The sequence below is a fragment of the Vicugna pacos genome, chromosome 12 (assembly GCF_048564905.1).
Source record: "Vicugna pacos chromosome 12, VicPac4, whole genome shotgun sequence".
Lineage (NCBI taxonomy): Eukaryota > Metazoa > Chordata > Mammalia > Artiodactyla > Camelidae > Vicugna > Vicugna pacos.
Genome location: NC_132998.1, coordinates 31,922,903 through 31,943,150, shown reverse-complemented (window position 1 = coordinate 31,943,150; position 20,248 = coordinate 31,922,903). Strand labels below are relative to the sequence as shown.

General features: G+C 33.8%; 1 protein-coding gene across 4 annotated transcripts in view; it reads right to left on the bottom strand.

The window, feature by feature from the left end:
• Positions 1–20,248, bottom strand: part of ANKS1B (ankyrin repeat and sterile alpha motif domain containing 1B) — an 862,484-nt gene that overhangs the window by 724,991 nt on the left and 117,245 nt on the right. For all 4 annotated transcript variants that reach the window (XM_072973193.1, XM_072973192.1, XM_072973191.1 and 1 more), the window contains exons 5-8: positions 9,004–9,079; positions 7,392–7,493; positions 4,197–4,310; positions 3,075–3,241 (exon numbers count right to left, since the gene is read on the bottom strand). In XM_072973193.1, the coding sequence (XP_072829294.1) occupies positions 3,075–3,241; positions 4,197–4,310; positions 7,392–7,493; positions 9,004–9,079 (459 nt within the window). The remainder of the gene's footprint in view (positions 1–3,074; positions 3,242–4,196; positions 4,311–7,391; positions 7,494–9,003; positions 9,080–20,248) is intronic.

Sequence of the window (20,248 nt, the reverse complement as noted above, 5' to 3'; positions counted from 1 at the left end):
TCTTATCTGTAAAATGGGAGGAATAATACGACCTACCTCATAGGGTTTTGTGAGGATTAAATCAGTTAATATAAATAAAAGTGCTCCATCAGTGTTAAATATTATCATTACATATTCAACTTAATATCCCACTACTTTCAAAACCAACTCTCATGGTAAACCATTCTCCTCATAATAAATGCTATGTCTCATCTCTAAACTTTTGCACCTTGGTTATGAAGGCTGGAATCCTCTACCATTCATTCATTCATTCCAATACTAGTGCAAAGAACATCTCCCCTTTCTCCAGGTTGCAGCTTAATCTCTCTCTACTTCATGAAGACTTCAAGGAATACCTATAAATCACTCATCTGTCCTTTAAAAAAAAAAATTCCTTTGGTCACAGGGTAGTTTATTATGAGAAAAGTAGTTGGAAATTAATGACATTGGCTCTGAATTTGAATCCTGAATCTGCCACTCACCAGCTGAACCATTTCCCAAATCTAGGACTCCATTGTTAGTATTCCTGTGTGGATTAGGTGGCTTAAATTATATAAAGCATTAGAACAGCAAATAGCAAGCACCTAGTAAATGTCAGCTTTTATAATATGTATTTATTGTTCCTATGTTAGACTAGTCTGCACACTGTGATTGAAGACTTCCTGGCGTAGAAATTTTGAACTCCTTGAAGTCAGGAACTGCATCTCATTATTGGTATTATAAATCCTATAGCTTACAACATGGTAATGACCATCTACATTACGTGCCCTATAAGAATTCGATTAAAATTTTTGCATAATTTGAGAGGATAATTCATTTTTTAAAACTCTAGAAAAACATTTTGGATGAATAGATAGAGATATTTAACAAAACAAGAATGAACCCAAATAAAACACGGGCTACAGAGAAGGGTCAAAGAAATTGCATTACTTTTAAAATATTCAATAACAAGTTTCTATCAGATTAATCTTCTGAAAGTCTATGTCCAATAATGTCTTTTATCTGTCCAAAATCCTTTAGGTTTTTCTCATTTCCTAAAAAATAAATACCAAAATTGTCAGCCTGACATTCAAAATCATCCATGGCCTGACCTCAACCTATCTTCTAATCTTATCTCTTATCTTCCTTCTCTATAAACTTCATTATTCCAGATAAATAGAACTGCTTGCTCTTACTCATATGTAACCTCTGCTTTTCTGCCTCATGTAACCTTTAATATTTTATATGATAATATTTTCAAAGAACACATTGTAAAGGTTTGTCACAGAAACAGAGTGATTGTTTGTATGAAAATATGAGCTTGAATTTTGAACTTAAGGTCAACTTTTGAGCATTAATTTCTCCCTTGCTTCTATCACAATATAGTCTTTGACTTACAAAAAATGTTTGGCCATTGTTTCCCCAAATTATGTCACCCTATCAATGCCAAAAGTCCCTGCCATCACTACCCAAAAGCTATAAACTTGAATTATGGTCTCCAAGCAAGAGTGTACAGGGTGTAGAGGATACTGACTGAGTAAGAGAAAAAACTAGACTTTCTACTTTATACCTATTTTTTATCCTCCTTACTTGAATTCTTTTAGAGTATATGTCTCATAATTCATAGCGTATATTCTTAGAATAGTTTTATATATATACATATATAATACATAACTACATTTGAGATGTTTGCTCAAAATTTGTTTAGTACTAGTACATACCACAAAAAAAATTTTAGAAATCACTAGTTTAGAAACTTAAGGCCTTCAGAAAATCTGTGAGTTAAGAAGTAGAGGGCTAGAAGCAGCCACTTCAGAGAAATCTTTAGAAATGAACCTAAATACCATGTATTGTTTATACAGGATAAATATATTTTAAATTCTAACCAACTTTCAAGGAAGTGTTGAAATATAACTAGTTTGTAATTTGGAGTTAGCAAATACCTGTTTTTAATTTTTTTAACAGGGAGTTTTGTCCTGATATTAAAGTTACTACAGTAAATATTTCATCAATATAAAAATTTCATTTGGTAAAACCTGCAAGTACTTTTTCAGTATATATATAATTAATCATAATTATTCATAAAGAGATTTTATTATAGTCAAAAATGTGATGTTTTACAAAAAACAGTGCAGTAAAAGAGAAAAAAAAAAAACAGGCCTAGAGGGTAAGACTAGCCATGGAACTAGACTAGCAAGTACTATCCAGGGAAACAGTGTCACAGCTCACATTAAATAACTAAATGAAGTAAATGTTCTCATAACAGTTGATATACTTAGCAGTTACTTTTTTAGCTTTCATAAATAAAATGACATACTTAACACAATCCATTCTATTATTGGCTTTTGAAAAAATCATAATGTTTCTATAATAAATTAAATTCTAAAAGTGAGAAAAGGTTTCATATCATAATAATGTATTTCCTTAAATACTGGTACATCCTATAAATTCTTTCTCTATAAGACAGAAGACAGGAATACAAATCTTGATTTTAAACTGATTGATTCTCTATAGTTTTTCTTGCTACAGTGTTAATATAAAAATCCAAGTGAGCAAGAATCTCTAATTCATGATTTAGATTCTGAGCTTGTAGATTGCATGCAAATCCACTGGGATTTGCATGAGATTATAAAAATATGCAGGTCAAACTTTCTACAATGTCTCTCTCTTACTGCGACTTACAGAGTGACTGAGGAAGTATACAGTCATGGCTCAGCTTTGTCTTTCTTCTTCAAGATGGGGTTAGACTCAGATTATAGAGGAAATAGGGAAAAGAGATAAAAGGAAGGTTTTCTTCTTTCTTTGGAAAGCAATATCATTACGCCCAGTAAAACTCAAAGAACATAATCAAAGAAACTATGAATTCATGTGTTACGAGGGTCTAACAGTAGTGAGATTGTCACGAACTGTAAGTGACTTATCAAAGCATTTTTTTTCCCTACACATGCAGTGAGAATGAAACACCAATGAATACCAGGGAAAGGGCAATAGAGAGCTTGCCATTTGACTGACACTGGCTGAATCTGAAGGTAGAATAACACACAAATCCCATGCCTCTCAGGTACACAATGAACTGGCAAAGACAGACACACTGTCTTCTTTCCCCTCTTACTTACTACACTCTGGCTTCCATTTTTCCCAAGTTCTTCCTCTGAAATCTTGCTCAAATTATCTAAGTAGTGATCTGATATTGTGTGGCACAAATCTTCAAAAGAATAATCCTTTTCTTGACAGAGCTTTATTTCATCCAAGAGTTTTGATAATTCTCCAGTCACGGTTTCACCTGTACAGAGTAAATTTTTTCAGAAATTTTAAGAAAGAACATGGTTAAACTTCATGTTAAATAATAAAATATAACTAGTATGGTACTAAAACTCAAAATATGGCAAATAGGATTAAGTTGTCAGAAAATTTATTGTGCTGAAAGTAAGGTATTAAATCATAATTAGTACCATAATGTTAAAAGACAAAGAGAAATTCCCATTTTGCCTGTTTTTATTCTTTCTCAAAATGGAAATGAGTATTGAAGGTTTACATGTATGTTGTACATAAAATCATTGGGAATTACAATTCCTAAAGGTTCATTTATTATAGCCTTTAATTTTCAATAGTCTTTTAGGAGCATTATACTTCACTAACAGAATTCATTCACAATTCATTAACAAATTTGAAAGGATGCTGGGAGCCCACTTCCTAGGTTCAATAAAAAGAAACAGTAGAACCTAATTAAACAAATAATTATATAATTAATAAATTATGCTATAAAGGGATAACAGAAGGAATAGATACATAATATGCATAATCTGTCAACATGAATATTTTATACATTGCATGCAAATATTCATTTTTTTCTAATCATTCTCAAAAAGGAAATTTATACCTATGATTTACTCTAAAAAAAGTTCCAGCAGTTACAATCCAGATCTAAATGTTTTTTATTCTATATTAAAATATATTTTAGAAAAAAAGTCGACTGTGAAATAGCCACTCCACGTAAACTTCACCATGACAGGCATGGCTATCTCCTTTACCCACCACTGTATTGCAGGACCAAGGGTAGTGCCTGACAAATAGCAAGAACTCAGTAAGTGTTGACAGAATAAATAGATAAAATATAAAATATAAGATATAACTTATTAGACTTGAAATTTCAAAGTATGAGCTTTTTTGTACATATAGGACAAATTTGTACATAAAAGTCTAGTATCATTTCAAGGGTGTTATAATTAGCTACTCACTTTTGGTCTTTTGGGAAGGAGACTCAACAGGAGATGAAATATGTATTTCCTGTGTGGTATCTTCCTGTACTTGCTCTTCAAGGATTGTTGATCTTCCCACACCTTCTAAATATTCTGTGTGTATAAGTTTTTTGAAATTACATACTTGAATTCATTTATTTTAAAAACTTTGTTTTTATTTTTGATGGTCACTTTTTCATTTATTTCTTCATATTCTAAATTTTTAAAAGAACTTTAAAAAATCAAACAAAGAACTTCATGATGAGCTATTGATTTAAAGCTTTTTAATTAAAACAAAAAAGATATTTTAGAAGAGACTCATGAATGTTTTTTCTGAAAACTAAACTTTTGTCACATTCTTCCCTTAAAAATAAAGTTACCTGTTGAAGATACAATAACATCCTTGGTTTCCTTAAATATATTCTACCTGAAGGTTTAAAACTCTCTGAATGATGCTTTGAATAGAACTGATCCCTAAACAGGGACGTCAAATTCAGATGAAGACAGCAACTAGTAAGGTAACATAAATGAATGAAGTGGGATAAGTTTATTTTATAATGGTGTTGCAATCTTGTAAGCATAAACTGCAGATTGAACTTGATTTCAACAAAGAAACGTTCTTTTCCATTATTCTTGAAGCAATGTCCCACACTCAGCCTATCTTTCATTTTTCCAATTTTGATGAGGACATAATAATAATAGTTAATAGCAACTAAAACTTATATATTGTTTACTATGCACCCAGCAGTATTCTCAGTATTTAATAAAAATTAACTAATTTAATCTTCACAAAACTGTGACACAGGCACTGTTACTGTCTCAGTTTTAAAGATGACAACTAAAGCATAAGGATTATTAACGTGGCCATGTTCACACAGCTAATAAGTGGCAAAGTCAGATAGATATAGGAAGCATCTCACTTTTCTCTTAATCATAAAGTAAACAGCATGTGAATGCAGGGATAAATGTCAACGAACATTTAGCCTCAATGTTACAGAAAGAACAGAAAACCTGCAGAGCCTGGTTAATCAGAGAGCTGGTGCCCCATCTAAAGTTTGGTAATGAAGTAAAACGAAAACTTGCATTTTTTGAGAAACCAAAACTCTGGAGTGCTAGCTGAAATCCTAGATTTTTAAAAGCCAAAAGCTAATTCAGTTTTTTCAGAAACACAGTGTGAACCAAAAATATGTGATCTAAACAAAACATATCTTATATTCAGCCCACAGTGGCTAGTTTGTAGCCTCTGTCTTAAATCAAGATTCCTGCCTATCTTTTACTTGCATGTCATTATTCAGAAAGAACTTTTTCCTTGAAAACAAGTTAGGAAACTTTGTGCTGTCATGCTACTTGTGTCCTCATACCATCCACATAGTTTCTACCCAAGGGCAATTCTACTAGACAAATTCTACTAGGAAAAGAAAGCAACTTATGGGGCTCTATCATTAAAATTTTGACCCATGCAGTAATTATGTAAATTGAATCCTCCTCCATGACACAAATAGTAATTTTATCTACAACAAATTGACTTTATTGCAATAATAAACTTTTCATAAGATTTAAAATGTACCAATGACTTGAAAACCAGGAAGGCAAAGAATGTAGATGATTTGACAATAATTTTAAAAATTCAAAGAAGTCTCAAATACTCCATCATAAATCAGCATATCTAAGAAACCTTGACCATTTAAGAGAACACAGAGAGTTACTCCTACGCAATAACATTTCCATTTACGTTGGGCCAATACAGTATGTTTAAAATGTTTGTAATTATGTCATGCCCCCTTTTTAATAGACGATATTTATTTTGCTTTTCCCAAAAGACATGTTATGCACAAGTCTCAGTTTTTTTTAAAGCTCTGTTAGAGGCAAAATGCAATATGAAATACAAAGCACCTAGAGGAAAAAGATTTTTTAAAATATTGTCTACCACTCTTTTATTTTTCAACTTTCACTCAATTTGATTTTAATTTGAATTAATATGAACAGCCATACTTGTATTCTTCTCTGATTTATCTCTATATGCATTTGCAATTAACTTCTTTATTGACAAGAAAATTGTAGGGGCTTGAACCTCCCTAAGAGGCTTTGGAAATGGAGAAAAGAACATAATGACCTCCTGTAGAGCATTTATTCTTTTCCCCTCTTAGGCCTCTGTTGACTCTTGTATCTAAATGTCTCCTGCCCAACTTGGTTTTAATTCATCTATCTCCCTGCAGGACAAAGCTATTCTTCAGCTTCTCAACTGATAACCAATGAAATTGATCCCACCTCCCTCTGTTACAGTCATGGCCAATCCGTAGCAACTGCAGGAGATAATCCCCACTGAACAGCGTAAGGGCTAACTACACAGGAAAAAACAAGCACCTGGTGTTTAAGGCAATATGCTACATAACAGGCCTAATCATCAAGCAGAAAGATAAAGCATATAAGTCTAAATTTTTTTTTAAGTTTTAGATCAAATAGGGAAGTATGTAATTCTGAAATGAAAAAGTAATACCTAGATGGCTGTCCAAACTTCAATAAACCTAATAACTGCAACTAACTACAAATGGACTTAAATGACCTTTATCAATAAACCAAAGGCTGGCAAGACTGAATTATCTTGTACTACTGGGTTTGGGAGGAAATAATCTGTATTCTTTCAGCTAAGTACAATTTTATTGTTGTCAACCCAGCATTTATACACCAGCTCTAACACTTAGAATAGGATATATGAGTTTGAGCAAGTCACTTAGCCTCTTGGGGCTTCAGTTTCCCTCACAGGTAAAAAGGGAGAATAACAGTATCTGACTTACCTACCACACAGTTATAGAAATCAGACAAAATAATAGAAAACCCCTGAAAACTCCTAAAGCATTATTCAAATGTCAGATAATACTTCATCATCATCACTTTGCAGCCCTATTTCCTTCAAGTTCTTAACTACACATTAATTACATGGGTTTAAAAAGATGTTTTAATGTCAAATGAGAGAAAAAATACTTTAGCTTTTAAAAAAATACTACATAGCTGAAAAACGGAAATAAAACTTTAAAAGGTATTAATTATTATTGAGTTTAAAACTCTACCAGAAAAAAATGCAAATCATAAATTCATTCAAAAGTAAACATTAACTCAAAACCCAAGAGAAAACTAGGTAGTTTTAACTTAATCTTAACTGTAAGGCAAACTCATCCATCATTCCATATTGTTTACCTTGTAAGAGAGTTGCAATCTGGAGAGATTTCTGAGATGGATGTTCTTTCAGAATGTCTAAGACAGTTCTACCTAAGCTATCCTTTATGTTGGCATCAATTCCTGAAAGAAAAGGAAAAATCCACTAGATGTGCACAAGTGGAGTGTCATCAGAAGACAGTGGCAATACACAACTGCTCTAAATTCAAAAGTATACAGACCAAGCACTGAAGGTGATTCTTTTTTGAATTAAGCCCTACACACACACACACACACACACACACACACGTACACACGATCTTAGTAAGAAAGAAAGTAGGAGTCTATTGCCACAAATGATTAGGAACATTCTTGATAATGAATTAACACTTATAGGGCACTGACCCAATCATTAAGATTGCTTTTTCTAAGAACAGTCTTAGAATATTTGAGTATTCACAAAAGTTGAAAAAAGGATTATTTTGAACTATTGTCCAAGTACTACTTGTCCAAATACAAAGTCACATATTTCATACTTATTTATGCAAGGTTATACTCAGTGTCAGCAATACTCATCAAACATCTGGTGAGTGAACTTCTTTAAGTACGTAACTGAAATACCTTCAGAATTATTTAATTCTGAAAATATTTATTGTACTAAGGAGTTTATTTTAATGTTACAAATAATAAAAAGTTTATAAACTTCCTAAATATCTAACTACAAACAATGCCAGTTTTCAGGATCTGGCCTCAAAAGTTAGTTCATTACAGCAAAATTAAGTATTTGCTTAAATTTATATGGAAATGTGTTACCAGCACATATTTAATTGGTTGCCTTAATTATTATATCACTGTGTTACATAACAAAGTTAAATATACATGAAATTTTAACTTTGTATAGCATAATCACAATGCAATAGTCTGCCAATATTTTTCATATAATATTTTTACCGAGGAAAATAAACATTAAATATAGCCTATAACACAAAAGACTCACATTAATTATTTAAGCATCAATTTGTATCCGTGCCTTTTGATCTTAAGAAAAAATATGACCTCCATTCCAATTTTCTTTCATTTCAATAATACACATATGAAGACAAATAATCCTATTTTATTGTTCCTTCAAAGCTTTTCCTCTAAAAGGTTCCCTTTAAATCACTGCAGCTAACAAACAATAGCTATTCAATTGATGAAGTAACTAGAAGTAGAATTTACCTTAAGAACAGGAAACGCTAATTTTTGTTTACTATAGTTCACAGTATAAAAACCTAGGGAAAGTAGTATATTCTTTAATAAACCAAGCAATTGTCATAATTTCACAGGAATCAATTCCTCCCTCTTATACAAGACAGAGATTCCTTTTTCTTTTGGTAGTTTCTCTAATATATTTTCATATAATTTAAATATATAAAATTGCAATTTCCAAGAGCTTTTTATTAAAGTATCTATTGTGTAAAGGAAGGTGCACATTTATGTCAGTTTTTTTTCCCCTATACACTGAGGCTTAACTCTACATAGTATGAATACATAACTGCAATTTGCCTTCTTTAGAAGGCAAGAAGTAAGGATGACTGGGAGAGAATGACTTTGTCTACCTGAAACATAAATGGTAACTGGAAAGATAAGCTCCATGGAAATACATGTTAGTTACCTGTTTCCAACAGAACTCGAACAACATCCACCTTTCCAAACAAAGCTGCTTCGTGAAGTGCACTCCCCTTTTCTGTCTGGAAAAAAAAAAAGAAAGAAAGAAAGAAAAAGAAGCACAATTACATTAGGAATGCTTACAGGTTAAAAAAAATTCTGTCTTTTTATATATTCATATATATTCTCTGTAATCTTAGCACTCTCTGACAGAAAGGTAGTATAAAACAAAAAAGAGATTCTAGACACAAAATCCAAAAGCTTGAGTTTGTGAAACAACTCTGCTTCTTCTATTTACCCATTTGACCTTGTTATGTTGGTAAGCCACTCACCTTCTCTTAGCCTTGGTTATGCTCAAGTATAAAGTAAGAGTAGTAATGCCTAGCTCACGAGGCTTGTGAGAGTATCCAGTGAGTTCATTCAACTCAGCATGCATTTCTTAAATACCAACTATACACCAGGAATAGCCGAGGGGTGTCCTGAAGTATGCTAATAGGATCCTGGCCCTTGTACATTTACATTCTATTTAAGGAGACAGATGTAAAATGAATGTTTACAGTAAATGAAATCTAAACAATTTAGTGTAGCTTACACAAACCTGGACAATCTTTTCCTTGCTTTCCTTCCCATATCCTCTGTTGCCCATCCCAACTCTCCCCAGACTTTCTGCCTTATGCTCCGGGCATACTGAAATTTTAATATTAGTATCATTCTCTGTTTTATTCCCTAAGGATCTCTAAAGCTGGTCCCTCTGCCTGGCAGGATCGAACTCCTAGCCCTCTTTATCTCACGATCACTTATACCATTAGCTCTCAATCTTCAGCATGAATCAGAGTCACCCAGAGAGCTTGCTGACCAGATTTCTAGGCCCCACCGTGAGTGGTTCTGATTCAGTAGCCCAAGAATTTCTATTTCTAACAAGTTTCCAGGTAGTACTGAGGTTATAGGGAATACAATTGAGAACTACTGACCTATACTATATGTCAAATCTTAACTTAAATATAATTTCATTCAGAACGATATCACTGGCCCCTGAAGTCTAGTGCTTTTTCTGTGTGTTCCACATCAATCTATAGCTTCCCTCATCATAGCACTTTTAGCACCACATAATAAAATCATGTGGTTGTCTATCTCTCTTAATAAATTTTAAGTTTAGTGAAAATGTTGACCACATCTACTTTTTTGTCATGGTAGCCCCAATGCCTGGTAAAATGAGCCTTGAAAATTTAGACATTTAAGAATTATTTTGATGGCAAAAGGTAGAGGGAAGAAGGAGCATAGCATGGAAGGGAAGAATCTGTGAATAGTGCAGAGAGAGATTGGTTTCTGCCTTAAGGAAGATCAAGGAAGATTTCAAAGCAGAAACTTTTTAAGCTATACAAACGATAGGATTTTAAAGTTTTACTTCTTCTTCTCTCAAAAATTTCAAAACATCTATCAGGTCCTCAGTGTGTACATGTGCATGTGTGTGTGTGTGCTAACATGAACAGTGTCATTATGGTACCTTCATCCCCTTGTACTGTGATCTCTAATGTGGGATTTTAATGTCAATACAGAAAAGAAATATCACTATATAATATATAATGTAAAAACTTTTTAATTAATAAAATCCTATTGTATAATTAACCCAGTCTAAAGTGGTGTATAAATAAATGGTTGAGGAGACTTAAGAAACACTGATGATCTATCAATGTGACCTGAATTTATCTTCAAAAAGGCATAACTGAAATGCACTTGGATTTATAATTTGCCTGGTATAATATGTATAGATATTATTAAAAATGGAAATGAAAATAATTTATATATATATATTTATATATATATATATATATATATATATATATATATATATATATGGCACTGTGTAGAAGGAAAATGAAGTTGTAGAAACTTATTCAGTTTCTTAAAATAATATTTCAGTGTGGGGCAGATGTACTTTATTATTTTCAGTCCCTGAAAAATATTCCTTGAAATAATCCAATTCTTCTCACTCTCATTCTGCATTTTTCAACCAACTTTCTTATTACTAATTTGACTTCCTTCAAATTTTCATAAATTTTTTTTGGACTTTTGTTACAAAAACCCTTCCTACAAAAACATCTTAAAAATCTGAAAAACTAAATGATATTTTAAATGTAGGGATGAAAAGGAAAAGTAACAGAATTCCTCAGAGCCTGAGGAAGGGAAAGAGGGACAGAAAGTATAAATCCAGGGGTTGAACACTGAAACAAGAACTTGTTTCAGGGAATCTGCCAATCCCTGATAGATTAGTACCTGGGCTTTAACCAGCCACTCAAGGTGGGAGTGGGAACAGGGCAGGAGGCACGCTCTGAAGGTCAGGCAAACTAAGAGAATATATTGAGGACTTCTGCAAAAATCTAAACTCCCTAAAGAACAATAGCCTTCATTAAAAAAAAAAAATTAAAAACATGATGCAAAAACTTGCTGCATAGAGAGAGAAAGTAAGGATGTCTGTCTAGGTCTTAGCTCTTGGTAGATGAGAATGACAGAAATAAATCCTGCCTCCCTTAGAATTCCTAGCCACAATTCTGCCCTCACATGGGGTTGGGGCAAAAATTAACACAATCTCTGTGCCCCACAAAGCTAAAAAATGTAGAATAAAGTGATTCTAGGTTTGTTGTACCAGAGACAAATATAAATGCTTAGCAGAAGCAAATATAAGTCCTCTATATAAATCCTCTCTAAAAAAATACACTTTAAACTCAGGGTTCCAAGAATTCTAACAGTTAAAGCTCTAAGAAACACAAATTCAAAACTAGAAAAAACTGAACAAGAAAGAAAATTAGTCACTATGAGTAAGAAATAGTAGAAACAAAAAAGTAATAAGATCTATAAAAACTTCACATACTAGAATGATCAGCTATAGAATAGAAAATATATATATATGATCAATAAGATGAAAGATCTAAAAGAAGATATCAAATGTAACTAAAGAGGAAGAGTCCTATCAAAACTGACCAGATGTGAAAATGAATTAGATAGCACTTCTGGAAAACATATTTTAAATAGATAGGTTTAATAACAGGTAAGATACAGCTGGAAAAAAGTACTGAACAGGATGGTAGGTTTTTAAAAGTATATAATACAATTCAAAGAAACAAGATATTGAAAATGTGAAAGACAGGATAGAATAAGTAAGAAGATTTGAGACATATCTAATAAGAGCTCTAGAAGGAGATGAGAGAGGTAAGTAATAGTCAATCACTAAGAACTTTTCAGAATTAGTGAGATACTAAATCTCAATTCTAGAAATACCAAGCAAGATAATGAAAAAAACAAAACAAAACAAAACAAAACAAAAACTTCCTGCACATATCACAGTGAAACCATAGAACACCTAAAATAAAGAGAGTATCTTTAAAATATCCTGAGAAAAAACTGTCTAAAAATAATTAATAATTAGGTCACAGCTGACTTCTCAGCATAAACAATAAAACCAGAAAAAAAAGTATAACATCTTCATGTGTCAAAAGAAAATAAATGCCAACATAGCATTCTATATCCAGCCAAACTATCTTCTTAGATTGAGGGCAAAACAAAGACATTTTCAGACAGACTAAAAAATGAGTAATTATTGTAGATCCTTACTGAAAGAACTTCAGTAAGATTCAATTCAGAAAGAAGGATCTCAGAACCAAGAAGTATTGGTGAGGTGACTAAAGAGAATAATTAAAATAAATCTAATTTGGATTCCCAGATACTCTGACACAGAAGAACGAGCGCTGTACACACTGAAATGGATTACTGCAGGCAGTCAAAACATAAAACCTTCACCATAAATAAACAATTCTCCTTCTGGAGGAAGTTGATGGAGAGGACCTGGAAGGTTTCAGTGGCAGATTGGCTTTGGGTAGCTAAATAATTTAAAGAAAATCACTTAATATTTCATTCATATTCTGGAAATGAGGAAAATTTTAAAAACTGAATATGGTTATTGGGATGGTTAAATAAGATATATATACAACAAATAAGATTTTTGAAGTGTTTCATTAACCTATAAAGTAATGCAAAAATTATCTTTATTATTGTTACTAAAAAAGGTATTAGAAAACCTATTTTTAAAACCATATTTTAATTACATATATGTAATATTTATGTAACATATAATATTGCATAACATTCATTTAACATGTATATATTATATATGTGTAAATATTTTCAAATTACATACATATGTCTCCATTATTTCAAGATAAAAATACTATGTTAAATAGAACTAGTGTTTCTATACAATGGATAAGGAGACACTGACTCCTTGAAACAAATTAGAAAAGGTTAGATGATAAACATATTTTTGGCCTGGAAAAATCAGTCAATTTTTCCAAATCCAAGATTGATGTAATTAACTTCTTTGGTAAGAGAACATCAGAATTGTCAAAATGGAATAGATTGTTCTCATAAACTTAAGGTAAACAGTGGAACTAGCAACTATTTATTGCTATGACAGTATTATCACAAATAGTATAAAATTTAAATGTATCAAATCTATGGACTTTTCCTTTTCAAATAAATAGGTTAATTTCATAATATTCTACAATTTATCACTCCCTACCTTGAGTCAGTGTCTACTACTCTCATTCAAATTAGTATCATTCTATTCATCCCAGAACTCCACCCCAAATCCACAATCCATAACTGGCCAAACTTTGAAAAGCTGTGTTTACATAAAATAATACTTAGTCCAAAACATTCTACAAGCAAGGAGAATGTATACAGATAAATAACACTAAAATGAGTGAACCTAAATTTGGGGCCATCTTTTTCAATGGATCAAATTTCTACATTTAAAAAAAATTAATCATTTAAAATAAACATAATTTCCAAATAGACAATTAGGCAGCTGATAATATAGTAACCCTTCAAAATTTATCCAGTAAATAGATATGAAGCACTCACAACATCTCAGCACCTTTCAGGAAAGAAAAAAAAAACTCCAAACACAATTAGTGATGAAAATGGCTGAGTGAGAATAACTGAAATGATATATATCTTAATGATGAATTGCTGATGAAAGCAAAAAAAATTCTCTCATTAACTGGCAATGTCTATTAAAGTTAAGCCTCAGCAGCACCAAAGCTGAGAAAAACAAAACAAGCGGTAGGGAAGGGTAAAAGGAGAGAAGAGGACTTTCCTGTTTTAATCCCAGGTTTTAGCTTTCTTTTTGTTTTTGGCTGTATGTATTTCCATGATAGCCAGAATTTCTAGATGTTTTAAAATGACTCTGGGGATATGTATTCCACCAGAGTGTTAAAATAGCAGAGAGAAAGGGGATGTGAAGATGTCAGAGCTTGCCTGCTGGTTCCCCCTTCCAAATTTAACACTCTGACCAGAGCCCTTCTTAAGCTTGCAAAAGAGAATAACCAGATAAAGGAACACCAATTCTTTATTAAAGGAGAAAATAAATAGAACAATGATGACAAGATATAAAACAGGACTTTGGTGATAGTCAGAAGAAATTAGCACAAGTAGCAGAGTACACAAGGGAAACAAGACCCACTACCACTGCAAGAAGTAACAATCAGTGAGTAAAAATAACCTTGATGGGGGAAAAAGAAAAGCCAATGATAATGGCATTTAACTCAGAGGTAACAACCCCTGATGCCCTGGCTGGTACCAATTAACCATGCAGGCATCTCTTGGATAAAAGGTAAGAACTGAAAAGATAAGAACATTCTAGCCTTTGTAAACCAATAAATGATGTCTAAAAAACTTGAGAGGCAACAGTTCTTTTGTATCCTACATTAGCTCAGACTGTATCTAGAGTACTGTGTTCAAGTGTGGATACTAAACTTTCACAGGAATATTGACAGATTGGAATGTGTCCAGAGAAGACTGTCCCAAAACAAGAACCTAGAAAAACATTATGTGAAGAACAGCTGAAAGTTATAAGAAGGTTTAGGCTGGGGATAAATGGCATAAGAGGAATATATGTCTTCAAAAAATTCAGAAATACCATTTTTCCTATTTGAAAGAAGACCTCTCCTCCTATTTAACTAGGGACTTCTAGCCAGTCTCTTTATCTTTCCTGTCTTCCTTCACTCTGTTTCAGAAGAAATACCCATTCCCCTCCTTAAAGCTAATCTTCCAGTTGTGCTCTTTATTCTATCACTTTCTGCTTCCTGAATTTTGCTCATGAAGTATCTCACCACTTCTCTTACGCTTTCAATTTCAGTCTCTTCATTGGTCCTTCCACTCTGCATAGAAATACACACTTTTTCACTATCTACCAAAATAAACCACCAAAGAAATTTTCTGTGAACCTGCTATGACTTCAAGTTTTTATCCCATATCTCACTTTTCCTTACTCCACACTTTATGAAAACATCCTCTTCCCTTTTGCAGGCAAAATGTTTGTCTATTTTACTACTGCCATATCCTGGCACACAGTAGACAATGCCTGGTACAGAGCAGGCACTCCATAAATACATGGTGACTGGATGAATTGAGTATATGTAATTGTACTGTCTTGGCATTCCTCTTATAACTGATTTTTTACAGACTTCTTTTTCAGAAACTCCCTGAATATTCTTTATTCAGTTTCTCCCTAGAGTCTCCTTCTCTGTTTCCATGGCTTAATCTCTCACTTCTCTGAACTAGCACCTTTTAAATGCCACTTCCTAAGAGATGCTTCCCCCACCCTTCATTCTCAATCACAAGAACCAGTTTGTTTCCTTGATAGCACTTACTACAATTTGTAATTTTTGTTAGTTTATGTGTTTATTTTCTGTCTTCCTGACCATGCTTTCAATTCCATGAGGGTAGGGAACAAAATTTTTGTTGGTGTAGCATGTGCCAGGTAGCCCATCCTGAGAAGGCTGGAAGGGATATGGTGTTCTGATAGGGAAGCTGTGATTCAGCAAAGGGGAAGGAAAAGGAGTTACTGGGGCGGTGAGTGAGACAGGTCAGGGATGGCCTCCTATTAAGGTGACATTTGAGCAGATACCTGAAGAAAATAGAGGAGGAAGTCATGTAGGTTGGTAAGGCAAAGGCCTTGAGGCAGGAGCACACACTATGTGTTCTAGCAAAAGCAAGGAGGCCACTGTGGCTTAAGCTAAGTGAAAAATGGCAAAGAGCAGCAGGAGGTAGCTTCAGAGAGAGAGTCAGACCAGGTCAGATTAGACCCTGTCAGTCACTGTAAGGAATTTGGGCTTTTTATCTGAGTGAGATGGAATACCACTGAAGGTTTTTGAGAAAAATAAAAAAGTAATATAACTTAATTTCATATAATGAGATCACTCTGCTTGCTTTGTTGAAAATAGAGTGAAGACATCTATAACATGGACCAAATGTTTATGTCCCCCCAAATTCAAATTTTAAGGCCATAAACCTCAATATGACTACATTTGATGATAGGGTCTTTAAAGAAGTAATTAAGGTTAAATGAGGTCTTAAGTCGATGAGACTGGTGTCCGTATAAGAGGAGGAGGAAACATCAGAGAGCTCTCTTTGTCTCTCCATTTGTGTGCAGAAGAAAGGCCATGTGAGTACACAGTGAGAAGGCAGCCATCTATAAGCTCTCACCATGAATCAAATCAGCCAGAACCTTGATCTTGGACTTCCTAGTCTCCAAAACTGTGATAAAAAATATTTGTGTTGTTTAAGCCACCCAGTCTATGGTATTTTGTCATGGTAGCCCAAACAGACTAATACAAAGGCAAAGGAAGAAGCAGGGAAACCAGTTAGGAAGCAAAAGATAATCAAGACTTAGGCTCTGGTGGTAGTAGTGAAGGGAATAAAAAGTACTGAAATTCTAGATACAGTTTGAGCACAAAGTCAATAGGATTTTATGAGGAACCAAATGTAAAATGTGAAAGAAACTCTAAAGTTTTGGAGCCAAACAGCCAAACAATGCTGCCATTTGCTGAAATGGGAAAGACTGGAAGATGGGCAAATCTGGGGAAAAAGGGTTATGGAGGCTAAATACTTGGTTTTGGAAATGTTGAGTTTGTATGCCCATTAGTATCCAATAGATAAGTTCAGAAGACAATTATACACCTAATTTAGAGTTCAGGGTGAGGTCCAGAATGAATGAATAAACTTTTTATTGTTAGATAAAGATGTCATTTGAAGCCAAGAGATTGGATGAAGCCAACTAGGAAGTAAGTACAGACAGGGAAGAAAAGAGGTCTGAGTACTAAGCCCTGGGACACTCTGATGCTTAGAGATCAGGAAGATGAGAGCAGTTTACCACTGAATAGGGACATGACAGATTACACTACTGGCCACTCCTTTTGTATGCCCTCTGCCATATGACACTGCAGCTCTCTGCACTTATTTGGGTGGAGCCCATATCCCTATCCATTGATTCGGGGCTTGCTTTAGCCAATGGATAAGAGCTGATTTGATGCAAGCAAAATGTGCTTGCTTGCTTGGGCTTAGGCCAAGCCCTGGCTAGTTCCAGGAGGACGATAATAAACACACTGTGCAGAGCTGCACAGACTAAATTACACCATGAAATAAAGCTTCCCCAGCTGGCCTGTAAACTTATGAATGAGAAAAAAATGCTACTGCCTACTAATATCTGAGATTTCTGTGTCTGTTGTACAGCAGTACTGTGGCAAAAGCTACCAGGGAGTAATAGAGTTATAAAGTTTCAATGTAAAAGTTTATAGGGAAGGAATGAAAATAAAATGTAATCTACCCATTTACGCACATATGTCTCCTGCCACTATACATACTTTGAGAGCAAAAACTGTACCTTACTCAGATTTGCACTTTAACAGCTCCTAGCATGGTAACTTATACTCTTCAATATTAATTTTCTATAATTTTACTTTCATTTCCTTTAACATTTATACAAAATCCAACTGGCTTACTGTTATGCTAATTATGTAACTTCAAGTTTTAACAAGAGAAACATAAGAAATGCACACAGTTAAAGCACTAGCATAATATGACACTAACACTACCTAGTTACCCAAAATCAGGTTTGAAATCCATAAAAATAATTGCTACTTTCAAGAGAATCTTGCCAATTAAACCCTACTTTCTTAATATCTTAATATGACTGATTTTCTTTATGAAGAAATTTTTTAATACTAAAGGATTTATAAGTAAATCTACTTTGAAATTCACCCAAACAGGAATTAAATTATTTTGTTCACTAGTGCAAATATGTGTTATAACTCAAAATGTCTCAGAGAGAAATGAAGCAGAAAATAAAACTTCTACAAAAAATACCAACAAAAGTGCTGCCTTTTAAAATATTTGCAATTAAAGGAAAAGACAAAATCCTTCAAAGCCATCTGTAAATTTTAAAGAATTATTCATAATAACTTGAATGTAATGAAGTTGAAATGTGTATTACTGTAATTGGCCAAATGGGATTATCTTTAATACTGTTAACTCTCAACTGATTAATTAGAGCAAATTAATGAATCTTAAAGCCACTGAAACAGTTTAAGGTTACTGTCTGGTATTGTTCACTCTCAGCCAATGAGAATATCAACAAATATCTACTTCAAATTTAATTATTAAAAAATTTTGTGGTGAATCTGATGGGAAAACTAGGTGACAATTAATTTGAATAACATAATAAAGTTGAATATTCACCAAAAAAGGGCAATGAGACCGCCCAAAAGTGTTTTCTATGAAGAAAGCAGTAATAATAAAATCAAAAACTCAACTAAGGCTAACTATATCTAGTGGAAGATTCAAGTCACTAAAATATTTTTTGGAAATACATTGTCAGCTGTACTTCCAGTAAACCTTCAAGATGAAATCACAGAATGAACATTAATGAAAGAGGTAGAGCAACCAAAATGTAGCCAATCCTGCTCAGGTACCTGCCCTGATGCCTCTGATTAAGTGTTCATAGTAGACTAAACTAAACTGTGTCCCTTTCGTCTGACATGTGAGTAACACACCCAAATGCTATGAGTTGCCAAGGAGAAAACTAAAGGAATGAGTCTGGCAATGATATGAGGGTAGAGAGAGACTGGGACCTTAGAAGGTATATACCCCATCTAAAAGTATTCAAAATTCCATATTTTGAAGCACTCGTTTAGTCAAATAATCCACATCTGCAAGCTAAATTACACCAAAAATTCAAAGTCCTTTTAGACTTTCAAAGTCATCTACAAACGTTATCTATCAATGTCCTCCCAAGTTCTCCCTCTTAAAGCTTGTAGGGTCAACTGACTTCCTTCAAAGTCCAAGGACCCCTATTCCTAGTGTGAAGGAAAAGCCCAGCTGGGCTAACAAGCTAAGTCACAAATCTAAGTGTGATAAGTGTCGGTTTACTGATCTAAGTTCTGCTGGGCTAACTCGTAAATCTGAAGTTTACTGTCAGTTTACTGGGCTAACAAGCTAACTCGTAAATCCAAGCTCAACAAGTGTCAGTAACGTGATCTGTTCCGAATTGATAAGCTCCAGTGTACTGATTCCTTGCTTTTTGTTGTTTGAGCCTTATTGGCTAATAGCCCCATACTTGTAATTAACCCTATAAAACCTCATGTGCACGTCTTGGAGGTGCTCAGAACTTCGGAGCAGAAGCCCCTCTGAGCCCGCCAGCGTAATAAATCTGAGTACTCCAACCCTCCGAGTGGTGCTTGTTTCTTGGCTGGCCTGTTGTTTCTGTAACACTAGGTTCTCACAAGTCTGCCTGAGATCTCTAAAAAGATAAAGTACACTCTTTATTGGGCGTGTTTGCCCTAACAAGCTAATAGCCCCAGGTAATGCCTAATCTCACGATACCTCAGGCTGGTTTGTTTCAGCCCAGGCCTCCACCTTATCAGAGTCATTAACTCCACAACCCCATTCATGGACCCTAAATTTGCTACCTCACCTACAACCAATCAGAGAACTGTGCACAACACAGCCCCCAACCCATTGTATTCATCAACCCTTTACCCGTAAAAGACCTCAATAACCAACTCTCGGTGCTCACACAGAACCCTTTCGTCTGTGTGGCCCACAGTTGTCTATGGCAGTGTAACCTAAAAAACTCCTTTTCTATTTTCATTCTTCGTCTTTGGTAAATTCTTTTACCACCTGTGACACCAGCCTGTGGTGTCCCCCAACAAAGCCTATATTTTCCTCACTTGCATCTTAATAGCACTTTGTCCTAGCTTTTTTTTAATATGTCATGTATAGAAGTTATTCTTTCAAGTTTTTGTGTCCTCCACTAAATTGTGGGCAGAGATCTTTTTTTATCTTTAATTCTCCAAAAGCACAAAATATAGTGTTTTGCATTAAAAAAGATATACCATATACATTCATTAAATTGAATC